General features: G+C 56.3%; 2 protein-coding genes and 2 non-coding genes across 4 annotated transcripts; 1 reads left to right on the forward strand and 3 right to left on the reverse strand.

Annotated features, from left to right (window-relative positions):
- Positions 1 to 432: 432 nt before the first annotated feature.
- Positions 433 to 9,935, reverse strand: RPL23A (ribosomal protein L23a). The gene is made up of 7 exons (XM_075059544.1): positions 9,680 to 9,935; positions 8,449 to 8,584; positions 4,651 to 4,697; positions 3,896 to 4,076; positions 2,398 to 2,574; positions 1,743 to 1,812; positions 433 to 498 (listed from the first exon to the last, which is right to left on the reverse strand). The coding sequence occupies exons 1-7, from the start codon at positions 9,933 to 9,935 to the stop codon at positions 484 to 486; spliced, it is 882 nt and encodes a 293-aa protein (XP_074915645.1). The 3' UTR covers positions 433 to 483.
- On the reverse strand, positions 1,882 to 1,946 carry LOC116829765 (small nucleolar RNA SNORD42). The gene has a single exon (XR_004374803.1). It is a non-coding gene; the product is annotated as a small nucleolar RNA SNORD42 (small nucleolar RNA).
- On the reverse strand, positions 2,682 to 2,754 carry LOC116829766 (small nucleolar RNA Z17). The gene has a single exon (XR_004374804.1). It is a non-coding gene; the product is annotated as a small nucleolar RNA Z17 (small nucleolar RNA).
- Positions 9,936 to 10,268: 333 nt separating the features above from the next.
- On the forward strand, positions 10,269 to 21,574 carry RAB34 (RAB34, member RAS oncogene family). The gene is given in 11 exon segments (XM_032788708.2): positions 10,269 to 10,286; positions 10,288 to 10,323; positions 10,788 to 10,879; positions 12,496 to 12,561; positions 13,252 to 13,353; positions 13,429 to 13,493; positions 16,166 to 16,217; positions 16,738 to 16,819; positions 17,079 to 17,169; positions 17,561 to 17,668; positions 20,802 to 21,574. Coding segments are annotated over 11 exon segments (780 nt in total). The 3' UTR covers positions 20,870 to 21,574.
- Positions 21,575 to 21,654: the final 80 nt, after the last annotated feature.

Genomic DNA, 21,654 nt, shown 5'->3' on the forward strand with positions numbered 1-21,654 from the left:
GCATGTTGAATACAACATACTAGTGATTTAAGACTCCCGCAAGGAGAATGAGCTGGGGTTGAGATGTCATTGTACCTCTTCCTGTGCTTCACCACCACCACATTCCTGTAGACTAGCTCTTGGGAAGTCTGCCATGCTGCAGGTGTCTAGGATAGCATTACAGTCCCACCTCCCCTGGAAATTTCCACTACCTGCATCTGACAAAGTGGGTTTTCACCCACGAAAACTCATGCTCCAAAACATCTGTTAGTCTATAAGGTGCCACAGGATTCTTTGCTGCTTTTACTACCTCTGAAGTGGCATTTATATTCTTCCACTTCAGTAATATTGCATGAAAGTCAGTCTGTATGTAGGCTTCAAGCCACTGAAATTGTGCAAAATGCCCCAAGTCTCCCAGAGAGCACTCTGTTACAAAACACAAGAGCCCACGAGTGGTTGTACAAAGTTTATTATCTCATCTGCCCAGCTCTTGGTGGATGCCCTTTAGATTATTCCAATCTGAAAGGAAACAAAAGGAATGTTACACCCTGAACCCTGCCCACATGAAGATGGAGATCAAGATGTAGAACAGTGGCAATGAATCCATCTCCCCCCAAAAGCTGTAGTCCAATGCAAACATCCCATCTGCTATTCCTGCAGCACCTAATCCTGCCTATAACACACACAAGTAGAACAGCCTAGCACAGTAAGATGCACAACAGCCCTACTAAAATGCCTGTTACCCCCACTTCTGACCATCCTGTTTAAGAGAAACTTTTGTGGCAGGCCCCAAGGCTGGTTTGAGGGGCACCATGCTCCTTCCTATCCTGTCCTAGAACTAACTGCTCTTCCCCTAGCCCAGCAACAAAAATTCTACCAAGTGCCAGAAGTATCTCTATAATGTGTGGTGTTTTGGCATGTTCTACTCAATAGCTGGCAAGTCATTGGACAGCTTAAGTTGTGTCAGAGAAGCTCTTTTAGAATAGCGCAAAGATTCATTCCCCCATTAAGAGACTGTAAGCAAGATTTATAGAGCATGTTTCATCCCAAAGTATTTCCCAGACCAGCTACACATGATCACGGACCCCTGTTGCAATACAGCCCCTCTCCTTGGAGAAAAAGGGAACAAACAGACATTCTTTGCCAGCAACCTCTATGCAACATTAATGAGAGTAAGTGAGGAATTACTCTTCCAGCTGAAAGTGCTGGTTAGATTAGGGAGGCAGAATGTTGGGCTGTGAGCATGACCAATACCTTCATTCTTAAGGGTGCCACTGAATGGTTAATGACAGAAGTGTCAACAAGGTTTTACACCTCAGCTAAGAGACAGCAATGAGCTTGTCTGCAGCCATGCAGAGCTCATGAATCTGCTCCAGAGCCATTTGTTCCTAGCTGCTGATCAATATCCCAGCGTTCCTGCATGAGTACATTTCTGATGGAAGCCAACGATAACATTACTGTTCAATTCTGATACCTCTTCCCCTTCCTGTCATTTCTTATATAAGGTCAGGGTCAATAGCCACTTTAGTATAAAAATGTTCTAAAGGCTTAAGGCTTTTAAAGGCTCTAGCCCAGTGATGACTAAGAATTCTACTAAGAATCTGCGAAATTCAATTCCACATGGAGTGCAGGAATTACTGCCCTTCTTCAGCACAGCACACCACCCGCTGAGAATAACAGCCCTGATCTCAGCTGTATGTCAAAACAGGGTCTAGAGTAGAGGGCAGATGAAACTGAGAAAATTCAAGAGTCTCCATTCTCACCTTGTTGGCGACATCCAATGCATCATAGTCTGGAGCAAGACGGACGTAAGCCTTCTTCTCACCATCAGGCCTACAATGAAGCATGAGGCATTAGTACCCACAACTCCTTATCTCTTTTCCAGTTGTGGATCACAACATTGTGCATCAGTGGTTCCTTTGAAAACATCACTGAACTCAGTTGAAGTCATTTTCCATCATTTGCACAAAGAAATTCCCTTTGTTGCTCCCCAAAGAGCTGCTCAGATCAGCTGGCTGGTACTTCAGTTCTGCAGGTTACTCCTTTCAGTCAGTGATTACAATTTACATTCCACTATGACACGCTCAGATTCAAAGCAAAGATTGTACAACAAAATCATGACAGATCTTGAACTCTGCAACTCATACACTGTAGCCTACAAACCAAGAAACTCAGCTATAACTGTCTTTATATACAGCATTGAGAGGAAGCATATGAATGAATCAGAAAATTCAGATTTCTCTATCATTAGAACCTTTCCCCCATCCCACACAGCTAGTCTTCTGGGTTCCAGTTCCACACACCTGCTAGTTTCACTCAAGCCAGGTACATTTCCCCTTAATTTTTTTAATCAATTAACTGCTTAAACACCATCCAGGGCACTTTGAAACATCTTACACCCACAAGTGCTTCATTTACCGGATCAATGTGTTGACCTTGGCCACGTCAATATCATACAGTTTCTTGACAGCCTGCTTGATCTGATGTTTGTTGGCCTTGACATCTACAATGAAGACCAGGGTGTTGTTATCCTCTATCTTCTTCATGGCTGACTCTGTGGTCAGAGGGAACTTGATAATGGCATAGTGGTCAAGCCTGTATGGGAGAAGCATTTGCGTTGTGTAACACTGGCAGCAGTGAGGTATGCTAGAGAAAGCTCCTTCACACAGCATATTGTCACTATAGCTCTAGGAAACATTTAGGGTACATCAGTCACTAGTAAGATTGTAATCACCAGCTCTCAGGCTTTGGTCGCATGGAATCATCATTTGCACCCCAAACATCCATTACAAAGGCCAAGTAATTAAGAAAGCTGCCAAGACATTGTTATTTCAGTTTCCAAAACACAGCCCTTCCATTCACTGAGACAGGTTTGTGAGAAGTGGGACTGTTCTTAATGTTTCCTCTGAATACTGCCTGGGTGCCTCAGTTTCTGGCCACACTCTGTCTCCTGGCAACGAATGGCCTAGGGCCCTTCCCTCCTGCAAGGTGATAGCTAAAGGTGTGGAACAAAGATCAGTTGACCTCCTGGCCCAGGAAAGGAACTCAGCAGAGAGGGGCTGGAGGGGGGTTCAGTTTGGAGCTGGCAGGGGACAGGAAGTGAGGGCAGATGAGGTAGTCTGGGTCACTGGGCCCCAGAATGGACCCGGCTGCAGGGTCCCATTCTCTCTACCTACATGCTGTTTTAAACCATGTTCCTGTCATCTAATAACCCTCTTTTACTGGCTGGCTAAAAGTCACATCTGACTGCAAAGTGGGGGTACAGGACCCTCTGGCTTCCCCAGAACCCCATGTGGGCAGACTTGCTGTAAAAAGCACACAGAGGGATATATGCTAAATGCTCCAAGGTCAAACCCAGAAAGGTAAAGCCGTATAAGCTTCTTGCCCTAAAAACAGTCTGCTCCAAGGAAAAGGAGGCTCCTCAAAGTCCTAACTGGCTTTGTGGGGGGCCATTCCAAAGCATCGCCCAGGAACTCCGTGGCAGTTCTACACTAGAAATCTGTTTGCAATGTTGCTTCAGTTTTTTTAAACATCTTTATACCAGCAAAAACCCTAGTGTGGATGAAGTTATACTAGTCAGAAAGTGCTTTTGTCAGCACAGCTTATTTCACTCATTTTTTTGCCATATAAACAGCAACTGCAATAGGAGGGATTGCTGGTTCTGCAAGTAGTCAACCTTTTCTAGTGTAGACTTGACCTAAAACTACTAGCTTGTATGTTACTTATGATTCTCCAATACAAAGTTACATTTAACAAGTGAAGTATTTTTAAAAAGAAAAGCTTGATAGGATTGTGACTAAAACCAAGCTGGCTTTCCATCAAGAAACTCAAGTGTGATGGAGATGGGGGAGGTGTCCAGATCTTTCACTGGATATACTGAAACAGATTTTAAAGAAAATGGACCGCACCAACATACTTGTTCCTCCGAGGAGCACTCTTCCTAGGATATTTGGGCTGTCTGCGTAATCGTAAAGTTTTGGGCCTCCTGAAGGTGGGAGACGTCCTGATTTTCTTCTTCTTGTGACTGTGGACTCCTTTCAAAACGGCCTTTTTAGCCTTCAGAGCCTTGGACTTTGCCTCTGTCTTGGTGGGGACAGCTACAAAGAAAAGACTGGTTAGAGGAGGCTGGCAGCAGCAGGTCTCTTGGCCTTGGGCATATCCCGCAGTGCTGAAGATACGCTCTGAACACCCGCAGCCTAGCAGGTGCCTAGGAACCCTTGGCTACAACCCTTTAGAGGCCGGAGGGCGGCAATGAAACCCCGCTCGGCCAGGAGCCGAGTCACTGAACGCTCCTAGCTCCACGGCCCCGCATGGCTAGCGCGGCGCGACGGACACCGCAGCGAAGCAGCGCCGCCGCCGGGAACGACAAGAGGGAGACCTGCCTTGGTCCGGGGCGGGCGGCCGGGCGCCCCGCACCCTTCGGGACGTGCCTCGGCCGCACGCGAGACTGGAGCGGCGCGGGCCCGCACCCCCAGCCCAGGCCGCCCCCGCGGCAGAGCGGGGCCCGGGAACGGCCGAGCCGCCAGGCTCCAAGGCCCCCGGGGCGGGCGCTTGGCTGGCCTGGCCGGGACCCCCCGCACTGCGCGTCGGCCGGCCCCGGCGGTCCCGGCCAGCCGCACGCCCCGCAACAGGGAGCGGCAAGCCGGGCGCCGCGGTCGCCCTCACCCTCACCTTCCTTCTTCGCCTTCGGCGCACTTGGGAAAAGGGACCTCAGCCGCCTCGCACGGGTTTATAGCGCCGACTCTCACGAGAGTAGGCATAAGCTACGCGAGATCACGCATGGCATGCCGGGACTGGTAGTTCTCGGTCCAGACAGCTAGATGGAAGGAGAGTAGGCACGAGCATGCGCAGAAAAGCACCTGCGGGTGGTGCATATTGGGAATTATAGTTTTTTTATTACTTCAGCGTTTGTAATGTTGTATTAATATTATTATTAATATTAATATTTTGTTAATTAATAGTAGGGCTGTCAATTAATCACAGTTAACTCACGTGATTAACAAAAAATCATGATTAATTTTTAATTGGGATTAATTGCACTGTTAAACAATGGTTGGGTCATTACACTAATTGAATCCATTTCCCTATGTTAAGTTCTCCTCACACCTTCTACGGGTCATCTCAGTTATCACTTCAAACGTTTTTTTCTCCTGCTGACGACAGCTCATCTCAATTGATTAGACTCTTCCTGTTGGTATGGGTACTTCCACCTGTTCATGTTCTCTGCATGTATAAATATCTCCTGTCTGTGTGTTCCATTCTGTGGATCCGAAGAAGTGGGCTGTAGCCCATGAAAGCTCATGCTGAAATAAATGTGTTAGTCTCTAAGGTGGCACAAGTAGTCCTGTTCTTTTTGTGGATACAGACTAACACGGCTGCTACTCTGAAACCTGTTAAACAATACAATACCAATTGAAATTTATTAAATATTTCGGATGTTTTTCTACATTTTCAAATATATTGATTTCTGTTGCCACAGAATACAAACTGTACAGCTCTCACTTGATATTATTTTTATTATAAATGTTTGCACTGTTAAAATGATAAACAAAAGAAATAGTATTTTTCAATTCACCTCATACAACTACTGTGGTGCAATCTCTTTATTGTGACTTACAAATTTTGATTTTTTTAAATATAACTGCACTCAAAAACAAAACAATTTAAAACTTTAGAGCCTACAAGGCCACTCAGTCCTACTTCTTGTTCAGCCAATCACTCAGACAAACAAGTTTATTTAAATTTACAGGAGATAATGCTGCCTGCTTCTTATTTACAATGTCACCAGAAAGTGAGAACAGGCATTCACATGGCACTTTTGTAGCCAACGTTGCAAAGTATTTATGTGCCAGATATGCTAAACATTTTTATGACCCTTCAGGCTTCAGCCACCATTCCAGAGGACATGCTTCCATGCTGATGATGCTTGTTAAAAAAAAATAATGCATTCATTAAATTTGTGACTGAACTCCTTGGGAGAGAATTGTATGTCTCCTGTTCCGTTTTTCCTGCATTCTGCCATATATTTCCTATTATAGCAGTCTTGGATGATGACCCAGCACATGTTCATGTTAAGAACACTTTCACTGCAGATTTCACAAAATGAAAAGAAGGTACCAATGTGAGATTTCTAAAATTAGCTACACACTGGACCCAAGATTTAAGAATCTGAAGTGCCGTCCAAAATCTGAGAGGGATGAGGTGTGGAGCATGCTTTCAGAAGTCTTAAAAGAACAACACTCCAATGCAGAAATTACAGAATCTGAACTACCAAAAAAAGAAAACCAACCTTCTGCTGGTGGCATGTAACTCAGATCATGAAAATGAAGATGCGTTGGTCTGCGCTGCTTTGGATGGTTATCAAGCAGAACCTGTCATCAGCATGGACACATGTCCTCTTGAATGGTGGTTTAAGCATGAAGAGACATATGAATTTTAGCGCATCAGACACGTAAATTTACTGTGATGCCAGCTACAATGCCTTGTGAACACCTGTGCTCACGTTCAGGTGACATTGTAAACAAGAAGCTGGCAGCATTATCTCCTGTAAATGTAAACAAACTTGTTTGTCTTTAGCGAATGGCTGAACAAGAAATAGGACTGAGTGGACTTGTAGTTTCTAAAGTTTAACACGGTTTTATTTTTGAATGCAGTTATTTTTTGTACATAATTCTACATTTATAAGTTTAACTTCCATGATAAAGAGACTGCACTACACTACTTCTATGAGGTGAATTGAAAAATACTATTTCTTTCATCATTTTTACAGTGCAAATATTTGTAATAAAAATAAATATAAAGTGAGCACTGTGCACTTTGTATTCTGTGTTGTAATTGACATAAATATATTTGAAAATGTAGAAAACATCCAAAATATTTAAATAAATGGCATTCTGTTATTGTTTAACAGCTTGATTAATCATGCAATTAATCACAATTAATTTTTTTAATTGTGAGTAATTTTTAATCGCTTGACAGACCTAATTCATAGTTTAATATTTTTTATCTTATTAAACACCTTCCATCCAGGAGTCCCAAAACAGGTTACAAATGAATGGTATATGGGGTAGTGACATTTCTAATCACATATTGAAATTCAGTACATCTAATAATGAAAAGTGTTAATACAAATATTTTTTAAATATAACAAGACACAAGTTGACATTGCTTCAGAGGGAGTGAACATAACATGGCAATTTATTGAGTGATTCACCCCTGCACACTCCATAAAAGAGGAGAGCGCTGAGGGAACTGGTTTCTTAGTCGTAGAAGAGAAGAATGAGGGGGATTTGAGGCTGCTTTCAGCCTACTGAAAGGGGTTCAAGAGGATGAGCCTCCCGCTGTTCTCGGTGTGCAGATACAGAACAAGGAGCAATGGTCTCAATTGCAGTGGGGAGGTCTAGGTTGGATATAGGAAACCCTATTCACTAGAGGTGGAGCCTTGGAATGGGTCCCAGGGAGTGGTGGAACTCTCCTGCCTTACGGGGATTTTAAGGCCAGTCTGACAAAAGCCCTGGCTGGGATGAATAGCTGGTCCTGGTCTGCTTGAGCTGGGGTTGGACAGATACCTCCAGAGGGTCCTGCCAACCTAGCTTCTTATGATCTATGCTCACAGGCACTTCTAGCAGGCGGGGGTTGCATCCCGAACATGTGGCTAAATAGCAAGGCCTGAGCAGGCCTGGATGGCTGTCGCCCTCCAGAGAGTAGCCTGGCTCGGCCAGCAGCAGCCTGGATCTCTCCACGCAGCCGGCTGTGCGGCAAGCCTGCCTCCCGTCCAGGGCTCCTCTCTGCCGCGGCTGTTACTCGCACCCTAGCTCCGGCCTCTTGTTCGGCAGCGCTGAACCGAGCCGCTGGCTGCCGGGGGAGAACAGACGGGCCTTCGTGCCCAGTATCGGAGGGGCGAAAAGTCGGGACGTCCCGCCGGGGAACCGGGCCCGGATGCTGTGCGGGGGCTCTGCCTGCCCCCGCCCCCGGACCTCAGCCTGGAGTCATTACCGGAGCAGCTGCCGTGGGAAGGAAGCCCAGGCCGCCTGCCAGCCCCGCCGGAGCCCGAGCCCCCCTGCGGAAGGTACGGAGGGCCGGGCTCCCCGCCCAACAATGAGCTACATGCCAGAAAACCCGGCGGGAAGAGCCACGCTCCGCGCATCTGGGGCGAAGGGCGGCCCGGCCCGGGGGGGCGGCGGGAGAGGGGGAGGGGGACATCCTGGGTGGGGGCGCGGCGGGAGAGGGGGCACCCCGGAGGCGTCCGGGCCGCGAGGGGGGCAGTCTGGGGAAAGGGGCACCCGGAGGGCGGTCCGCCGAGGGGCCAGCGTGGGAAGGCCATCGGGGGGGCCGGGCCAGAAGGGGGCGGCGGGGAAGAGGAGCACCCAGGGCGGCCGGCCCGAGGCGGGCGACCGCGGGTATCTCTGCAGCGCCTGGGTGCATGTTTGCCCCGCGGTGCCCGTTGCCCGGGTTCTCCCCCGGCCCCACGTGTCCCGGCCCTGCTCCCAGCCTCGGAGCGCGCAGCCCCTGGAATTTCCGGGGATCAGGTTACCTTCCCCTCCCCCGAACTGCAGCTCGTCGCCCGAGCCGCCCCCGAGCTCCCCGCAGCCCGAAGGCGCCGCTGCTGCGGGTGAGTGAACGTAGGGGTGTCGGGAGGCTTCCTGGGCTGGATCCGGCCGGGCGAGAGCCCTTTGGGGAGCCCGCCCCCGTGCCAGATGCATCCCTCCTAGTCCCGTGGCTGGGTGCCTAGGAGCGGGGTAGTGACTGCAGGGTGCTGGGTTCCAGGAGGCTGGGGCCTCAAGGCCCCTTCCCCAGCTGGGTAGCCTGCAGTGCCCCCCCCCCGCCCCCCGCAGTAGCCAGTCCAGACTAGACAGCGCCCGGCGGGGGTAGGGGTAGCCCAGGCCCCACCAAGCTGGTGCCTAGCTCAGTCTGGCCCTGAGAACTGTGCCAGGCCAGCTGGGTAGAGGTGCAGCTCCACACGTCAGCTTGTCTGCAGCCCGCTGGGGAGCCAAGCCCCTTCTAGCTTGTGGGGCTTCCCTGATAAGGCCGAGGGTCGGCTGCACCTCTCTAGCATGCCCATCAACACGGCTCCAAAGGAGAAATGAGACCAAAGAAAGCAGCTGCTGTGAATGATTACAACCCTGACTGGCTTCTTGGTGGCCCCAGCCAGCCATTTAGCCTGGCCTCTCTCCAGGCAGTGCTGGAGTGAACTAGCAAGCGATTGTCACGCTCCAGAAAGCGGACAAGGAGCATTGGCTGGAGAACAAACCGCGGGGATGGAGCTGCAGGAGAGCTCTGCCTTGGGTGCTGTCCAACGAGCCACACAGTCAGCAAACCACTGTGCTGGCCCAGGGACCCCTGCAGGTAGCCACAGAGCCCAGAATAGGCGCTATATCTGTGGAGCCAGGGAATGGCTTCAAGCCCTTCTCTGTACCACATGGCGCTCTGGGAAGCTGCAGCTCAGGCCAAGGCCCAGGTGAAATCTCCCCAGGTGCTAGGAAAGGCCCTTCAGTACCAGAGGCACAGGCAGGAATGCAGTGTCCATGCAGAGGCTCTGGGAGCCACTCCCGGTGTGGCCCTTTTCCACCAGCCTGATGTCTCGCTGTGGCTCCTTGAGTCAGCCAGGAAGATTTCCTTCAACAGAGCGTTGGAGGAGGCCAGGCTCCCTGCCCTGCCCCAGCCTCTCCCTGCCCTTCAAGCCAAGGTTCACAGTTGTCACCTGCCGCCAGCTCGGGCACTTTCTTCTCCTGGTGGGCACCCCATAGCCTGGCACGGATTGGCCAGAACTGGCCAATGCTGCAGTGACCCCCAGGCACACTGTGGTGCTCTAGGGTCTCCACAATGAATAGCAAAGAAACCAGCCCAGAGCCAGGGTTGCAGGTGGCCAGCGTGCTGCTGCTAGAGACCACATGCAAGCCACGGAACTTGGAGATCGCACTGAGCATTGCTCCAGCGATCCCCACGGCACTCTCCATTGCTCACACCTCTGCAGGAAATAGGAGGGCAGCTGCAATCTGCTCCACTTGGTGCTGCGCTTCTGGCAAGTTGGCTGTGGTTGGGCAAAGGCTGGGCTGCCCTGAATGTGTTGGCTGTGCCAATGGCGAGGAGAAGGGTCAGAAGGCCAGCTTCAGCAGTGCCAGGCTTGGGGGACATGCTGCCAGCTCCCCTCTCCCCGCCTGTTGTGCTGGAATCCTGCAGGAGGTGCTTCAAAGCTGCAGTCAGCAAATGGGGAGGAAACCTCCATCAAACCTTCTCCCCCACTAGGTTTGGGTGCCTGGATTCTTCCCAGCAAAGTCGGGCTCCAAATGATGAGCGTGCTAGCACCACGTCCGGAGGGACCGGATCATTACGGAGCTGCCTCAGGTAAGCATGCCAATGCTTCGAGGCGGGGCCCTTGCATGAGGCCAGGGGAGGGTGATGGATACCCATGGGGGCCCAAGGGTGGAAGAGTATCAGAGCCAGGGAGGGAGCCAAGCTCTCCGGGTTCTGCTGCACCTGTGAAGCACGAGCTGGGGGGATTGTTGGAGGTGCTGAGTGGATTCTCCCCAGCTTGTCCTTGGCCTGGCTGAGGTGGTGCTATAGAGAAGCTGTTGGCATTTCCTCTGCCAGCTTCCCACCCCTCCCCCTCAGCTGGGAATGCTCCGTGTGTGGTCCTTGGCCCAGGCCATCCATCGAGCTAGGGAAAGTCACAGGGCACTGGCCGTTCCAGTCGGGCTCTGGGGGCATCGCCCCTCGGGCTCTTTTTGGGGGAGCCGTTAGCAGGCACTGCCGACTCTCTGGCTCGCTTCCCAGGAGCTGCCAGCTCACTGTCTGTGCTCCCATTTCAGTGCTTTCACAAAGAGGCTGCCCTCCATTCGCGCTCCAGCTTTCATCCCCAAGTAACCGGCGCCTGCCAGGAGCAGCGAACGGGGACAGTGGGGTAAGCCACGCTGGGCTGCGGGGCACACAGAACCCTCGCCCCAGGGAACTCCCGCCTCCCAAGAAGGAACAGAGCCCTTTAAGGACTCCCAGCAGACAGCAGCAAGCCCCAGGTTCTGGGGCCACTGGTTCCAGGAACTCATCACGACTGCCCTGAGCCAGCACAGGCCCGAGCCCTGTTTGGTATCAGGGGCAGCCCTGCGCTGGGGAAGATTTCTGAATGGAATGGAACTGAATCAGGCTGCTTTGTTTTTTCACAGCAGCCGGGGAGGGCTGAGCAGTGTCTCTTTAAGAGCCCTGCGTGCTGGAGCGTGGCTGGAGCTTACTCACATTGCAGGAATGTGCTGGGGAGGAGGTGGGGGTCCTGCTTTGGATTGAGACTCCTAGTGCCTCAGGAATGCACCTCTCCGCTGGGCTGATTCCCAGAGAAATGAGATGGGTTGGCCCGAAATCCCCCAGGAGCCAGAGCAGCCAGGCAGAGAGCTCCGTGCATCCTTGCCTCCCTCTGGCTCAGCAGTCGAGGCCCAGCTCAGAGTTGCGTGCTCAGAGGGCTGTGCCCAAGCCTGTGGCAGTGAGCAGCTGGAAGGAGGGGCCCAGAGCACAGCAACCACCGTGCCTGTAATTTGGACTTGCTGCGCGAGGTGACTCGCGGTATCAGGGGGCGGTTCTGGGGAGATGCCAACCAATGGCTCCCCCGCACAGCGGTCAGTGCAACAGGCACCATCTGAGCCTGAAGGCTAGCTGCTGCCAGTTCTCCAGCATTGCAGTGCTGGTCCTGCCTCTGTGACCGGGGGTTGCTCCCCGTTGCTACTGCCCCAAGACTCGACTCGGAGTCTCCTAAAGTCCCCTTTCAAAGTGCCCAGCCTGCCTTGGCATGGGCAAGTGGCTCTGGAGCCTGCTGTTCATCTGGCCTTCCTGTTGGATGGAGTCTGTGGGAAGCTGTGGCCAGGTCCAATGTCCAGATCTGTAAAAGCAAAAGGGCTAGAAGCAGTGGGGTGGGGTGCGCAGGGGAAGCAGCGGGTGGGGTGCACAGGGGAAGCAGCGGGTGGGGTGTGTGGGGGAAGCAGCGGGGCAGGGTGAGTGGGGGAACTAGTGGGACAGGGTGCATGGGGGAAGAAATGGGGTGCGCAGGGGGAGCAGCGGGGTGAGGTGCGCAGGGAGAACGGTGAGGCAAGGTGTGCAGGGGGTGCGGAGTGTGCAGGGGGAGCGGCTGGGCGGGGTATGCGGGAGGAAGGTGAGGTTCAGGTTTCCAAGCAGGCTGCTTTTGACAAACATGTGGAGGAGGCTAATTGCCTGGACTCGTTAGCTTCCTGAGCAGATGGAGGAGCCTGCCTGGGTGTCTGAGGTTACCAGGAGACAGCTGCTCTGGCGATCACTCATTACCCCAGGGGAAGCTGGCATGCAGTGGGAATGGGCAGGGAGCCCTGGGAGCACCAGCCCAGCAGGGCGGCGAATACAAGCCACTGGAGACACCAAAGCGTCCCGTGGCACCTGGGAGGGAGGCTGCTGGCCCAGCCCCCAGCTGTGGGAGCTGGCACTGCCTGGTGCAGTGTTCCGAGGCCCATCCTGGGTGGGGGCCAGGAGCTCACAGCTGACATGCCTGGCTCTCCCCAGCAGGTTTAAGATCTCCAAGATCATCGTGGTGGGAGACCTGTCAGTGGGCAAGACCTGCTTAATCAACCGGTAGGTGGGGCTGACTGGGGGTGGGCGGGGCTGCGCTGCCAGGGCCTGAGAAGGGGGAAGGGCCCCTCTCTGGGAGGAGAGAAGCATCATTCATTATCTCAGGGCCAGGCCCCACTGCGCAGACATGCAATCCCTGTTCTCCGGGGCTATGGGGAGTCACTCACTGGTATAGACTGTTCCAGACACACCTGATCCCCAGGCTGGCCCCCTGGCCCCTGAGTCGGAGCTATGGGGTGTCCCCACTTCCCGTTTGCTCCTGGCGCTGCTTTAGGGGGCTTTTCAGGGAGGTTTGGCTGGGAACGTGTCGACTTGTTCAAGAGCAGGCTCAGGGTCTGGCCTCCTGAAGCTCCGTAGAGCTCAGGCTGTTTATTGCTTGGGTGAGAGATGTCCCAGGAGAATCCAGCTGAACAGTTTTCCCCTGGTCAGTACAGAACTAATACCCCATCGTGGGCTGCTCAGGGCCTGGCTCCCCGAATCCTCCCTTCGCATTCAGCTAGACACAGACTGTTCCTTCACTTCCTCTCCCAAACAGGTATCTCACTGGGGATCAGCTGGTACCCAGCTGCTGTGTCCCACCCAAGAGGGGGTTGCATTTCAGTGGCAGGTCCCTGCCTCCCTGGCAGGAAGACCCAGGGGGACGGCCCTTTGTATGCTGACCCCTCAGCTCCACCGGCTGGGTCTCCCCCACAGGTTCTGCAAGGACACATTCGATAAGAACTACAAGGCGACCATCGGGGTGGACTTCGAGATGGAGCGCTTTGAGGTGCTTGGTGTCCCCTTCAGCTTACAGCTGTGAGTACTGGCTCACCCAGCCTGCTGAGCCCTCCTGGCACAGCCACGGTAACCCGCTGCCCTCCTCTCCTCCAGGTGGGACACGGCTGGCCAGGAGAGGTTCAAGTGCATCGCATCCACCTACTACCGTGGAGCACAAGGTGAGGTGCCAGGGTCCAGGAGTGTGCGGGGTGCCGAGAGCCAGAGACTTGTACCCTGGTCCTAAACGAGCAGCCTGCTGCAACAAACCCTCCTGTAACACGCACGCCACCGTGCTGGCAACCCTACCGTAACACGCACGCCGCCCTGCCGGCAACCCGCCTGTAACACGCACGCCGCCCTGCTGCAACAAACCCTCCTGTAACACCCATGTCACCCTACTGGCAACCCTCCTGTAACACGCACGCCGCCCTGCCGCAACAAACCCTCCTGTAACACGCACGCCGCCCTGCCGGCAACCCTACTGTAACACGCACGCCGCCCTGCTGCAACAAACCCTCCTGTAACACGCACGCCGCCCTGCCGGCAACCCTACTGTAACACGCACGCCGCCCTGCGGCAACCCTTACCGTAAACACGCACCCGCCCTGCTGCAACAAAACCTCCTGTAACAGCGCACGCCGCCCTGCCCGGCACCCCTGTTAACAGCGCAGCCGCCGCCTGGCGGCAACCCTATCGTTAACACGCACGCGCCCTGCTGCAACAAACCCTCCTGTATACCGGCACGCCACCCTTGGGGAACGCCTACCGACACGCACGCCGCCCTGCTGCAACAAACCTCCTGTAACACGCACGGCCGCCCTGCCGAACCCTACCGCACGCACGCCGCCCTGGCTGCAACCACCCCGTTAACACCACGCCGCCCCTGCCCGGCAACCCTACCGTAACACGCACACCGCCTGTCAGCACACCTACTGTAACGACGCCGCCCTGCTTGCAACAAACCCTCCTGTTAACACGCACGCCGCCCCCCAGTCCGGCACTTACCGTAACACGCACGCCCCTGCCGCAACAAACCTCCTGTTTACACCCACGGCCGCTCTGTCGGCAACCCTACCCGTAACACGCACGCCGCCCTGCCCGCACAAACCCTCCTTGTAACACGCAAGCGCCCTGTCGACAACCCCTACCGTAACCGCTCGCGCGCCCTGCCGCCAACAAACCCTTCTTAACCGATGCCGCCCCTGTCGGCAACCCTACCGTTAACACGCACGCGCCCTGCTGCAACACAGCCCTCTGTAACACTGCACGGCGCCCCTGCCGGCAACCCTTACCGTAAACACACACGCACCTTCAGCAACCCTACCAGTAACACGCACGGCCACCCTGCGCAACAAACCCTCCGTGTAACACGCATGTCACCCTACTGGCACCTCCTGTAAACACCATGCGCCCTGCGGCAACCCTTACCGAACACGCACGCCGCCCTGCTGCAACAAACCCTCCTAGTAACACGGCATGCACCCTACTGGCAAACCCTCCTGTAACATGCATGCCGCGTCCTTGCGTCAATCCTACCGTACATGCCGCCGCCCTGCTGCAACAAACCTCCTGTAACACGCACGCCGCCCTGCTGCAACAAACCCTCCTGTAACACGCATGCCGCCCTGTCAGCAACCCTACCGTAACACGCATGCCGCCCTGCCGCAACAAACCCTCCTGTAACATGCACACCGCCCTGCCGCAACAAACCCTCCTGTAACACGCACGCCGCCCTGCCGCAACAAACCCTCCTGTAACACGCATGCCGCCCTACTGGCAACCCTCCTGTAACACACGCCGCCCTGCTGCAACAAACCCCCCTGTAACACACATGCCGCCCTGCCGCAACAAACCTTACCGTAACACGCACGCCGCCCTGCTGGCAACCCTATTGTAACACACACGCCACCCTGCTGGCAACCCTCCTGTAACACGCATGCCACTCTGCCGCAACAAACCCTCCTGTAACACACACGCCGCCCTTCCGGCAACCCTACTGTAACACACACGCCACCCTTCCGGCAACCCTACCGTAACACGCATGCCGCCCTTCCGGCAACCCTCCTGTAACACACGTACGGCCCTTCCGGCAACCCTACCGTAACACGCACACCACCCTGCCGGCAACCCTCCTGTAACATGCACGCCGCCCTGCCGGCAACCCTACCGTAACACGCACGCCACCCTGCTGGTAACCGTCCTGTAACACACGTGCAGCCCTGCCGGCAACCCTACCGTAACACGCACGCTGCACTGCCGGCAACCCTACCGTAACACACGTGAGGCCCTTCCGGCAACCCTACCATAACACACACGCCGCCCTGCCAGCAACCCTACCGTAACACACACACGGCCCTACCATCACACACATGCTGCCCTACCGGCAACCCTACCATAACACACATGTGGCCCTTCCAGGAACCTTACCGTAACACACACACGGCCCTACCATCACAAACACGCCCCCCTGCCAGCAACCCTACTGTAACACACAGCCCTACCATCATAAACACGCCGCCCTGCTGGCAACCCTACCATAACACACATGCAGCCCTTCTGGCAATCCTACCATGACAAACACGCCGCCCTGCCGGCAACCCTACCATAACACACATGCAGCCTTCTGGCAATCCTACCATAACAAACACGCCGCCCTGCCAGCAACCCTACCATAACACACACACGCCCCACCATCACGCACACACCGCCCTTCCATAACAATCTGGCCCCTGAAGGCCCAGTGCTATCAGCCCTACACCAAGCACAGGCTTGTGCTCTCAATAACAAGCACACAGGGTTTGTGGGCTCCCCCGAGCCCCCCATCTCTCACCTCCTCTTGCTCTTTCCCCAGCGATAGTGATTGTGTTCGATGTGAACGACGTGGCGTCTCTAGCGCACACCAGGTACGGTAACGCCAGCTCAGAGGGTGAAGGGATTCTTCTTGCAGGGAGTGGGGTTGGTTGCCGGGGGCAGAGGTGATGGCAGTGTAGGGTGGGGACCTGGGGGAGCAGCGAGCAGGTGGGCGGGGTTGGGGGCGATGGCAGCCATGGGGGCCTGGACAGAGGGGAGGGAGGATGGCAGCCAGCAGAACCAGAGGGCAGGGTGGGGAGTGGGGTTTGTAACTGACAAGTGGGGATTTCTAGAAGTCTGCCTGGGGGAGGTGCTGGAGGAGGCGCGGGGGGCTGGGGCCTGTGGTGGGGAATTCGAGGCATAAGGGGACAGGCTGTAGGTCAGGGTGTCGGGGTTGGGTGCAGGCACTGGGCCATGTGGGGGCTGAAGTTGGGGGACCGAGGGTAGGGCTGAGCTGGGGGGCTGCTTGCTGCCATCCCTGGGGCCAGGCTGAGTGGGCATCTGTCTCTGTGGAAGTCTCACAGCCCAGGGCCCCGCTTGCCTCCCCGGCTAACGGCCTCTCTCGCCCTTCAGGCAGTGGCTGGCTGACGCCCTGAAGGAGAACGATCCCTCCAATGTGATCCTCTTCCTGGTGGGCTCGAAGAAGGATCTGAGTGTGAGTGTGGGTCCCAGCCCCCCCAAGCTGAATGGCACTTGCAGGGGAGAGCCTGGGGCCACCCTTCATTGTCCTGCGGGGGCTCAACTCACCAAACTCCCTTGGACAGAGCCCTGGGGTCGATCTAGGCCACGGAGCTGCCTTCCATCCCCCATCTGTCCTAGGCAGCCCCCAGGAGCCGTCCCCCCAGCACCCTATGGGCCCCTGCCATTGGGCCGGCCTCAGGTCTCAGGCGGTGACCTCCCGTCTCCTCCCGCAGCCGCCTGCGCAGTACAGCCTCATGGAGAGAGACGCCATCAAGGTGGCCAAGGAGATGCAGGCGGAGTACTGGGCTGTCTCCTCGCTCACCGGTGAGTGCCCTTGCCCCGGCTCCCATGGGGCAGGCTGTGATGAGGGGTGGTCAGAGGGGAGAGGTGCCCCCAGCTGCTGCCTCTCTCGACCCCCTAGAGTGGAGGCCTGGTGCCCCCAGGGCTGAAGCATAGCCCAGGATTCCCAGCTGGCATCACTGTTGAAGGGTCTGACCACCCTTTCCCCCCACCCCAACTCTGCATTCCTGCCCCCAGGCCTTCCCTCAGCACACTTGTGCCTGCGCCAGCCTCAGATACCTAGTGCCCACTGCTGGCAGGCTGTGACCATGCAGCTGCCCACGGCTCAGTGTACCCCAGAGTATGTCCCAGCACTGGCACATCCCTGGGGCTGGGAGCCTGGGACGGAGGGGGTCACTGTCGGCTCTCCGGGCAGGGGAGAACGTGAGGGAGTTTTTCTTCCGCGTGGCCTCGCTGACCTTCGAGAGCAGTGTGCTGGCCGAGCTGGAGAAGAGCAGTGCCAGGAAGATCGGGGACGTCGTGCGTGAGTATCCTCCTCATCGCCGCTGGGATCCCAGCCAGCAGCACCACTGTACATTGATCTAATGCCCGGGGGCATCTAGCACTGTGCTGGCTCCGCTGGGTAACCACATGTCACAGAGTCCCCAGGTGATGCTCTGGAGCTGTTCCCCACAAAGCCAGGCAGGACTTTGGGGAGCCTCCTCTCCCTTGGAGCAGACTGTCTTCAGGGCAAGAAGCTCACACGGCTTCACCTCCTGGGTCTCTCCTTGGAGCATTCAGCATCCAGCAACACCACTAACACACATCCGCCCACCATCATAAACACGCCGCCTGCGGCAACCATACCATAAACACATCATGCAGCCCTTCGGCAACCTACATGACAATACACCCGCCTCCGCAAGCCCTATCCCCCCCCAAAACACATTCAGCCTCTGGCAATCCTAACCAAACAAAACACGCCCCCTGCCAGCAACCCTACAAACACCCACACCCCCACCATCACGCAACACACCGCCCTTCCATAACAATCTGGCCCCTGTAGGCCCAGTGCTATCAGCCCTACACCAAGCACAGGCTTGTGCTCTCAATAACAAGCACACAGGGTTTGTGGGCTCCCCCGAGCCCCCCATCTCTCACCTCCTCTTGCTCTTTCCCCAGCGATAGTGATTGTGTTCGATGTGAACGACGTGGCGTCTCTAGCGCACACCAGGTACGGTAACGCCAGCTCAGAGGGTGAAGGGATTCTTCTTGCAGGGAGTGGGGTTGGTTGCCGGGGGCAGAGGTGATGGCAGTGTAGGGTGGGGACCTGGGGGAGCAGCGAGCAGGTGGGCGGGGTTGGGGGCGATGGCAGCCATGGGGGCCTGGACAGAGGGGAGGGAGGATGGCAGCCAGCAGAACCAGAGGGCAGGGTGGGGAGTGGGGTTTGTAACTGACAAGTGGGGATTTCTAGAAGTCTGCCTGGGGGAGGTGCTGGAGGAGGCGCGGGGGGCTGGGGCCTGTGGTGGGGAATTCGAGGCATAAGGGGACAGGCTGTAGGTCAGGGTGTCGGGGTTGGGTGCAGGCACTGGGCCATGTGGGGGCTGAAGTTGGGGGACCGAGGGTAGGGCTGAGCTGGGGGGCTGCTTGCTGCCATCCCTGGGGCCAGGCTGAGTGGGCATCTGTCTCTGTGGAAGTCTCACAGCCCAGGGCCCCGCTTGCCTCCCCGGCTAACGGCCTCTCTCGCCCTTCAGGCAGTGGCTGGCTGACGCCCTGAAGGAGAACGATCCCTCCAATGTGATCCTCTTCCTGGTGGGCTCGAAGAAGGATCTGAGTGTGAGTGTGGGTCCCAGCCCCCCCAAGCTGAATGGCACTTGCAGGGGAGAGCCTGGGGCCACCCTTCATTGTCCTGCGGGGGCTCAACTCACCAAACTCCCTTGGACAGAGCCCTGGGGTCGATCTAGGCCACGGAGCTGCCTTCCATCCCCCATCTGTCCTAGGCAGCCCCCAGGAGCCGTCCCCCCAGCACCCTATGGGCCCCTGCCATTGGGCCGGCCTCAGGTCTCAGGCGGTGACCTCCCGTCTCCTCCCGCAGCCGCCTGCGCAGTACAGCCTCATGGAGAGAGACGCCATCAAGGTGGCCAAGGAGATGCAGGCGGAGTACTGGGCTGTCTCCTCGCTCACCGGTGAGTGCCCTTGCCCCGGCTCCCATGGGGCAGGCTGTGATGAGGGGTGGTCAGAGGGGAGAGGTGCCCCCAGCTGCTGCCTCTCTCGACCCCCTAGAGTGGAGGCCTGGTGCCCCCAGGGCTGAAGCATAGCCCAGGATTCCCAGCTGGCATCACTGTTGAAGGGTCTGACCACCCTTTCCCCCCACCCCAACTCTGCATTCCTGCCCCCAGGCCTTCCCTCAGCACACTTGTGCCTGCGCCAGCCTCAGATACCTAGTGCCCACTGCTGGCAGGCTGTGACCATGCAGCTGCCCACGGCTCAGTGTACCCCAGAGTATGTCCCAGCACTGGCACATCCCTGGGGCTGGGAGCCTGGGACGGAGGGGGTCACTGTCGGCTCTCCGGGCAGGGGAGAACGTGAGGGAGTTTTTCTTCCGCGTGGCCTCGCTGACCTTCGAGAGCAGTGTGCTGGCCGAGCTGGAGAAGAGCAGTGCCAGGAAGATCGGGGACGTCGTGCGTGAGTATCCTCCTCATAGCCGCTGGGATCCCAGCCAGCAGCACCACTGTACATTGATCTAATGCCCGGGGGCATCTAGCACTGTGCTGGCTCCGCTGGGTAACCACATGTCACAGAGTCCCCAGGTGATGCTCTGGAGCTGTTCCCCACAAAGCCAGGCAGGACTTTGGGGAGCCTCCTCTCCCTTGGAGCAGACTGTCTTCAGGGCAAGAAGCTCACACGGCTTCACCTCCTGGGTCTCTCCTTGGAGCATTCAGCATCCCCTGCCCCTCCGTGCGCTTCCCACAGCAAGTCCGCCCAGGCGGGGGCCTGGGGAGGCCAGAGAATCCTGCATGCACCCCCGCTTCACAGTCAGACGTGACTCTTAGCCAGCCAGTAAAACAGAGGTTTATTAGATGACAGGAACAGTCTAAAACAGAGCTTGTAGGTACAGAGAACGGGACCTCTCAGCTGGGTCCATTCTGGGGCCCAGTGAGCCAGACAACCCTGTCTGCCCTCACACTCCCCGTCCCCAGCCAGCCCCAAACAGAAACCCCCTCCAGCCCCTCCTTTCTGGCCTTTGTCTCTTTCCTGGGCCAGAAGGTCACCTGATCTCTTTGTTCTCACACACCTTTAGCATCCCCTTGCAGGGGGGAAGGGTCCGGGCCATTAGTTGCCAGGAGACAGAGTGTTGGCCAGAAACTGAGGCCCCCACACAGTATTCAGAGGAAACGTTAAGAACAGCGCTGCTCTGGGGGACCCTCCAGCTCTGGGGGACAGAGCAGCCCTGACCTCTCAGCTGAGCTGCAGCAAGGGCCAGTCCCCTAGGCTTGAGTCGAGAGCCGCAGCCAGGTTCCCACGGGAGCCCCGAGCGGGCGGCTGGGAACAGCATGGTGGCTCTTCTGACTCCGGCAGGCTTGGAGCTGGCAGCCCGGGCGAAAGGCTCTGTGGGCATGGAGGGGGCTGGGGCGCTCACTGTACTTCCAGGGAACCCACGTGTGCTGCTTTCCTAGGGATTCACAGCACTGACAGCGACCTGTACCTGACGGCGCAGAGGAGGAAATCCAAGTGCTGCCTCTGACGGGGGCCGCCAACCCCGCCCCGCTGTGTGCACTGAACTCTCTTCGCTACCAAAGAGCTGCTGGCAGATCCCAGCCGTGGGCCTGCGGGGGCTAGTGCCTGCTCAGCGGAGAGACCTCTCCTCAGCTCAGCTCCTGCTCAGCCAGAGCTATTCCTTCCCTCTGTGCCCTGTGCCGGGACAGCTGGGAACCATAGTCTGGCTCCGGTGCCTGGGCTGCTGCTGGGATGAAGCATAGGGGACACCCAGGCATTTGGAAGAGCTGCTGGCACCACTCCTTGCCCTGACCAGCCCAGCAGGCGATGGAGGGAGCTGAGCATCCCTCTGTTCTGTGCCCTGCAGTGCCCCCTCCCTCACGGGCTAGGGCAGAACGTGGTCTCTGCATGCCCCTGCCCTGTCCCCTGCTGGCCTCGTGGCTGGGCAGGGCGCTGCCCTGGTTTCGCTCCTCTGGCGTTAATGCTGCCAGGAGCCTGTGGCGCTGACTCAGGCCAGCTGCGGAGCCAGGCACCGTCCTGCCCACCTACTGCAACAAGAGCTGGGAAGCAGCTGGAGCAGCAGCCTGGGACTTCCCCCACTTCCGCCCACCTAGACCCTGCCGCCTGCAGAGAAAGGGAAGAGACCCACAAGCTTAACTATGCAAATCAGCGTGTAATTAGCAAGGGGAGAGGTCTCCTGGCACTGACGCTATGTAATAAAGCTGGATTTCTACGCCTTTTTTTTTAAAAAGAAAGAATAGCCAGTGAGTGGGTGGGGGGGACAGTGCTGGCTGGATTTCCTCTGGGACAAGG

The sequence above is a fragment of the Chelonoidis abingdonii genome, chromosome 20, assembly GCF_003597395.2.
Source record: "Chelonoidis abingdonii isolate Lonesome George chromosome 20, CheloAbing_2.0, whole genome shotgun sequence".
NCBI classification, from domain to species: domain Eukaryota; kingdom Metazoa; phylum Chordata; order Testudines; family Testudinidae; genus Chelonoidis; species Chelonoidis abingdonii.